Source organism: Limulus polyphemus, unplaced genomic scaffold (genome assembly GCF_000517525.1).
Source record: "Limulus polyphemus unplaced genomic scaffold, Limulus_polyphemus-2.1.2 Scaffold184, whole genome shotgun sequence".
Taxonomy (NCBI): Eukaryota; Metazoa; Arthropoda; class Merostomata; order Xiphosura; family Limulidae; genus Limulus; species Limulus polyphemus.
Genome location: NW_013665794.1, coordinates 225,920 through 233,480, shown reverse-complemented (window position 1 = coordinate 233,480; position 7,561 = coordinate 225,920). Strand labels below are relative to the sequence as shown.

The following is a 7,561-nucleotide window of genomic DNA, read 5'->3' as shown; positions in this document are numbered from 1 at the left end:
TGAATGTGGCACTTCTCAGGGAAATCAACTAATAGTTGCTTAAAATACATCCAGAGCTCTAAACAAACCGGATTTCAGTCCTTTCATCCGTTTTTTTTATTTGTTTTTCACCTGTTAATAAACTATGATTGCTTCACGCAGGCCCTGTGTTGTATTTATAGGTGTGTATGAATTTCTGCCTCGTGCTAGCGGGTTGGTCCTTCGCTCTGCTCTGTAACTCTTCCCCATAAACAGCATTTTAAATATTCTATAGTTTTTTGTCAAGAAAAGTAAAAGGTATTAACACATTTCACAGAATGTGAAAAATATATAGCATATTCAGAATAGTTCTGTTCTTTTCTTTTTGATGTCTAGAAACCCGTTTTAGCGTGGGCCAAGTCACGAAATCTCCCTGCATTTCAACACTACTGTAAAGGCGATATAATCTAAACCTGGTACATTATAAGCCTTTTACTATTCATGATTTATGAAGCTGAATTAATTAGCTTTAACTACGACGTTTACACAGAACCACATAAGTACATGTAATATACACAATAAACTGCTTAACTTCCGGATTTAGTTTCCAGCTTTGTTTTTTTCTAACGATTATTTAATCTGGACGTTGGTTTTCCAGCGATCAGCCAATAGAACTTTCTAATTAAACTATATCTTTGAAGAAAGAGCTTTTTTAATTTTTCAACTGAAGTAAGTGAAAAACTAATTTGCTGACGAAATAAATAGATATTTCTTAATCTTCTTTTGTTCCCAGATCTATTAGAAATAGTTAATTTACCTTTTCTCTATGTTAAACGTACTGTAATTTATGTATATTAATATTTATACACATTTGATTTTAATATAGATCAGCTGACTCCATAAATTACATCATTCTTCCTAAAGATCGCGAGAGAAAAAACAAAACAAACAATAGGTGTCACTTCTCACTATGCCATCCGATCGAGATAGCAGCAGTGCTGCCAGGGGCAGCGGAAGAACTAATCCAAACTTTACTACTACCGTTATAACAAGAAATGTAGGACATAGTCCCTCTCGGGAATTGGTAAGAATAGTATTAGACTAATAACAAGATCTTATTTTGGGCTTGATGTGAATTAAAATTAGTGTTTTAGTAAATTATTATACATTCATAAAATTATCAGAATTTCACGGAGTAACGGACTGATAGAAAGACAGGTAGATACTAAAAAATAACATGGAGTAAAAATATATAATTGTTCGTTAAAAGCTCGTGTGTAAATTGTTTCTTACAACCTGTTAAAAAGAAAAGAGAGAACTGGCAGTTCAAAACAATATGAATTCGAGGTCAAGGATTACATCAGTTTAAGATAGCGTTACCATTTTTTTTGTCGAAAGTGTTGTGTGTTGTATAAATACAAGCGTACAGGTTCTTTGTAAACATGCCAAAATGTTTAAAATACATGTTGAAACCAATTTATTTCGGTGCTTTCGTCTTTCGCAATAATATGAAAGCAAAAAATTAAGCGATGTTAAACCGTCTTCTAACATAACTTCTGAATAAAAAACAAATTTATAAGCATAACAAAGCTACAAATGTGTTTTAACCAACTAACCCTCATCATCCAGTTTCCTTGTGCAGGCTTGGAGTGTCAAAAATCTTCCAATTGTGAAGTTTCTAGAATGTTTTTAGAAAATATGACATTTTTCTCATATTCATTTGAAGAACTTTGCATGTATTGAGTGTACACTCACCTGTTCAAAAGATCTTTTAACACTGAGTGGGTAATAGCACTATCAATATCAAACTATCTTAGATGCGAGAAGTATGTTAATTAATACATATTGATATATATTGTATGTATAATTAAAGAAACTAAAAACTTTTCGCCAGAATTTAGGAAGCATACTGGGAAATTACATTGTCAGCAATGAGAATGTGCCATTCTTTAGTTATATTCATTAAAAAACGTTAATTTTAATATTAACTTTTATTTGACTGTAGACTAGCTCAGAAACTGCGTTTCATTAAATTCTAAATCCGCAGACCTGTGTTTCGATATATCTTAAATACATAAAACCGCGTTTCATCATAATCTTCTGCGGGTCTATTTTCTGTAGTCGTGCTCCACAGACATGTGTTTCCTTAGTGCCTGTTTCTACACATATATATATATACTTGACAATGTCTACCGTTACAGAATTCCGTTTCACTAGAGTATAAATTTACAGACCTGTTTTCCCTACTTTACAGACTTAGCTTCACAGAGTCTACCTCCACAGACCTGTGTTTCCTTAGCGTCTGCTTCGAAAGACCTGCGTTTCGTTAGTGTACCTCTAAAGCCCTTTGTTTCACAAGAGTGTAGCTATACAGACCTGTGTTTCCTTAGAGCCTCTCTCTACAGACTTGTGTTTTCTTAGAGCCTATCTCTACAGACTTGTGTTTCACAACCCAGAGTTTAACTAGAGTTTAGCTACACAAACCAATCTGTTCAAGCACATTTCATGTTTGTCGAGGTAGACTATCAAGGGCTCTGTTTCACTAATTTATATGGGTATATGCAAGTAGATTCAAGTAAAATAAAGATCTATGGAATTTGATTGTGGTGAAACACATACTGTATAGATACAGTCTAGTGAAACACATGTTTGTGAAGCTAAACTAGTGAAATATGGGTATATGCAGATAGATTCAAGTAAAATAAAGATCTATGGAATTTGATTGTGGTGAAACACATACTGTATAGATACAGTCTAGTGAAACACATGTTTGTGAAGCTAAACTAGTGAAACATGGGTATATGCAGGTAGATTCAAGCGAAATACAGGTCAGTGAGAATTTCACTAGTTTAGCTTCACAAACATGTGTTTCACTAGACTGTATCTATACAGTATGTGTTTCACCACAATCAAATTACATAGATCTTTATTTTACTTGAATCTATCTCCACGTGATTTTCTTTGCACTTCAGCTCTACAGACCTGTGTTCCAGTAATCTTCCTCTATAAATTTGTTTCACTAGAGTTTTTAACCCTAGACAGATTTACCTTTCACTAAATTCTAACTCTACAGACCGTGTTTCATCTTAGTTTAACTCTACGAACCTGCGTGTCCCTAGAGTTCAGCTCTACGAACCTGTGTTTCATTAGAATGTACTTTCACATGTTTCGCTAGTTTAACTCCACAAACGAAAGAGACTGTTAAACCTTTCATTGGAGTCAACTTTCGTTCAACCCACATACTTCGGGCCTATGCATAGCTTTTGTGTGTGTGTGTGTATGTGCTCACGCGTTTTTTTATGTCACCTTTTGTTAACATGATTTTTGTTTAGAAAGTGCATTCTAGCGTCCAGGCTGAAAGTGGCACAGAATATATCGAATAAGAATACCTCAAAACTGGCGAACATATCAGCTACTAGAGCAGGAAAAAAAACCAACAACAACGAGATAATTATTCTTTCAGACTTCAGGAGTAATGCACATACATGCCTGATTCTGAATGTAAGATTAACTCTAACAATAAACTTTACCTCACTAACTCTGCAACTCTATGTGAAGGGAATGTACAGGCTAATTCATAAATGTTGTTTCTAAAAGCAAAACTATTGAGAGTTTACCCCCTCTTCGCTTGTAGTCATATTAATTGCTATCCCTTCAATCGCAACAAGTTCAGTATGTTACGCATACTTAGTGCCTTTCAAACGTGTCATGTCTATTTCACGCCTACTTTCGTTATTGTTAGTCTTCAACCGAAAACATTAAAAACTTAAGGCAGTATTATTAAATGACCTGGAGTAAACGTTTAACCCACAAACTGTGTCAGGTGTTTACAAGTACTAATTACTATTTATGCCGAACTTCTAGCATTCAACATTTACCTACTTTATAGAATAATGAAAATATCTTTCAAAAACACAACTTCCTTGCAGAATGAGTTTTCTTTCCCATTAACAGAAGAAAATAAATCTGGTTATTCCTAAGTGTTGAACACGAGATGTCTAATCCTGTTGAAAGTTTAAAATATAACCAACAAAATAATGACACCAAATATCATTGTTTCATTCAATTTTTTAACTTACAAATAAAATTAAACCGGACTTAATTAATTAATTACAAAAAGGACAACTCGAAACACTCTTCTTGAAAATTACTTGTGACTGTTTTCAACACTGTAACTAACGATTATATTTCGTTTGTTTCTTTTTGATCTTTATTGATTTTATTCTTTAATTGAAATGTATTTCGTAATTAATTTTATGTAAAACTTTACTTATATACCTTGTCATTATTTGGTCAAACTATTCAAGTCAATATGTCTTTTTATTTCAATAATTGTGCCTTTACTTCCAATTTGTTATGGTGAAATGAAACATTTGTAGTTTAATGACTTTTCTCAGACCTGAAAATTTAATTTCGTTATTTATATATCGCTAACATTGTGCCACATACAAAAATAGTATAATTGTAATGATTGTGTTCTTCAAAAAAGCTGTTTTCATGATAACAGCTGAGCATGCGCTGAATTAAGTTGTTTATTGTTTCTCAGTCTTAATGGTATCTAAAAAATTCAGATATCCAGAGATAAAAAAATAATAACAATGACTCTGATAAGTAAACAAATTATCAGAATTGTTTAAATATTCCAAATAACGATAATAAAATATATAATAAAAGATTCGACATTAAGATAATTAAAACTTCACATCTACGGATTAAACATATTTATTGTTTACTAATTATATAAACGTTAATGAAGAACACGTCTTGTCAGTTTACATGTTATTATATTCCTGTGTCAAACAATGTATTTTTTATTTCTCTTCACATTTAGTATCCGGGTTCTGTAGCCACGACAAAACATGGTGAGTTCTAGTATTCATAGGTGACGAAAAAAGTGTGTATTCTTTAACTTATCTAAATATACATTCACACACACACTTGTATATCTTTCTATCTATCTTAGAAACATACTTAGATAATAATACAGAAACCGTTAGTCTTCAAACGATAGTACGTTTAATTCTTTTTTAAATAACTTTCCGTTTTCATATTTTAATAACTTCTTAAGACATCCTTCGTTTTTACAAATTTAACGGAATGAGTAAATGAGTAAACCTTACATTTGATGAGGAAACTATAAGTAAGTAGTAGTGTCCTGTTAATTATGCATTTCTTGAATGTGTTTTGTTGGTAAATCATAAAAATTATATTCACATCCAGCTCCTTTTTTATGGTGAACCAGTGTTAAACTGTTAAGTTCAATCTAAAATAATACTGTCTTTATTGTTTCTTTTGTTTATTCAACCCTTGATGTTGAGAAACAATATATAGTAGGTTTAAAGTTAATAAGCAAGTGGAATAATACAAAGAACTTCCTTTTCGTTTAAAACAAATGAAAATAAATCAAAACGTCCTGTTCGATGTTTATCGAGCGGTATTACGTTTAGTATATCATTGTTTACTGATAATTAACTACAACTTGAAACAACTTATATTTTTCAACATTTTCTTATTCCACTACTTCCAAACACAACATAAATCTTTAGCATGAGCTTTAAAAGAGATGAGTAGATTTCCATTTCATTCAAAACTGGATTTGTACAAAATTATACTATAATAATTGAAAAAACTAGCACCAATATATGTATGTACATAATACTCTAAGTTATAGTTAATACTAGGTTCTATTTCTAGACATTTCAGCTTTACAGCTAGATGAAGCACATATGGTATTGAGTTCTAGTTTTGCAATAATTAAAATTAGCAATATATATTCAAAGAAAAGTGAGAACACAAAAATACATGTATAACAATAAGCAAGCCTAAAAGCAATGTTATTTTAGTTTATTATCTATCTATCTTTGTGGTATGTTGTCTCTCTTTTATCTTTCTGTTGGTCTGTCTGTTTGTCTCTCTGTTTCACTGTCAATCTGTCACTTTATCTCTCTGTCCTTCTTTTTGTCTGTCTATTTACGTATCTAGTTGCTTCCCCGTCCGTCTGTCTGTTTCTTTGCTTTTATCTATGTCTGTCTGCCTGCTCATTTTATCTTTTTCCTATCATCTATACATCTCTGTCTCACTCATTATCGTTATCCCTTTTTTACCATTATAATTACTTGTTGATAATTGTGTTCCGTATCAAGGAAAGATTTAACAAAAAAAAAAAAAAACAATATGTGCGGGAGGGGAGCGAGGAAGTAAGAAGATCGCCTAATTTTTTATGCCAGTTTTGAAACTGTGACTCTTTCGAAGTATTTCCATCTCCAAGAGGTTTCCGATGTACTGTATATAAAATGGGGGGGGGGAGGGGAGCAACTATCATTCATTACTAATTCTTAACATGTATATGATGTCAGAGTTAGAAGTAAGAATTACACAAGACACATTGTTTCTATTAAGTAAAAAATATTTCTGTTTATCAGATACACAAGAATTTCGTCTACCAATCACACGTGGTTTCTGTGATTCAAGTACTCAAGGTTCTTCTCTATTAAGTACACAATATTTCTACTATTAATTATTTAAAATTTCGCCGTTAGGACCACAACATTCTGTCTATCATGTTCATAGGGTTTCTATCTGTCATATCTTCAAAGTTTCTGTCTATCATGTCCTCAACACTTCTGCCTAACATGCCCTAAAGGTTTCACTCTATCATGACCACAAGGTTTCTGTATATCATGACCACAAGGTTTCTGTATATCATATCCTGAAAGTTTTCTCTATCATGTCCACAAGGTTTCTGTTTATCATGTACTCAAGACTTCTGTCTATCATATCCTCAATGTTTCTGTCTAACTTGTTCTCATGGTTTCTGTCTAACATGCCCTAAAGGTTTCACTCTATCATGACCACAAGGTTTCTGTATATCATGACCACAAGGTTTCTGTATATCATATCCTGAAAGTTTTCTCTATCATGTCCACAAGGTTTCTGTTTATCATGTACTCAAGACTTCTGTCTATCATATCCTCAATGTTTCTGTCTAACTTGTTCTCATGGTTTCTGTCTCTCATGCTCTTAATGTTTCTGTTCATCATGTCCTCAAGATTTCTGTCTGTCATGTCTTCAGGGTTTCCTGAAGACATGATAGACAGAAACCCTGAGGACATGATAGACAGAAACCATGAAGACATGATAGACAGAACCCCTGAATACATGATAGACGGGTTTCTGTCTATCATGTCTTCAGGGTTTCTGTCTATCATGCTCTTAATGTTTCTGTTTATCATGTCTTCAATATTTCTGTCTGTCATGTTATTAGGGTTTCTGTTTCTGTCTATCATGCTCTTAATGTTTCTGTTTATCATGTCCTCAAGATTTGTGTCTGTCATGTTTTCATGGTTTCTGTCTATCATATCTTCATGGTTTCTGTCTATCATGTCTTCAGGGTTTCTGTCTATCATGTCTTCAGGGTTTCTGTCTATCATGCTCTTAATGTTTCTGTTTATCATGTCTTCAATATTTCTGTCTGTCATGTTATTAGGGTTTCTGTTTCTGTCTATCATGCTCTTAATGTTTCTGTTTATCATGTCTTCAATATTTCTGTCTGTCATGTTATTAGGGTTTCTGTTTCTGTCTATCATGCTCTTAATGTTTCTGT

The 7,561-nt window shown here is 32.6% G+C and overlaps 1 protein-coding gene across 1 annotated transcript in view; it reads left to right on the top strand.

Annotated features, from left to right (window-relative positions):
* The first annotated feature begins 928 nt into the window (after positions 1–928).
* Positions 929–7,561, top strand: part of LOC111084962 — a 13,912-nt gene continuing 7,279 nt past the window's right edge. The window contains exons 1-2 of the mRNA XM_022381679.1: positions 929–1,042; positions 4,790–4,820. Of these exons, the coding sequence (XP_022237387.1) occupies positions 929–1,042; positions 4,790–4,820 (145 nt within the window). The remainder of the gene's footprint in view (positions 1,043–4,789; positions 4,821–7,561) is intronic.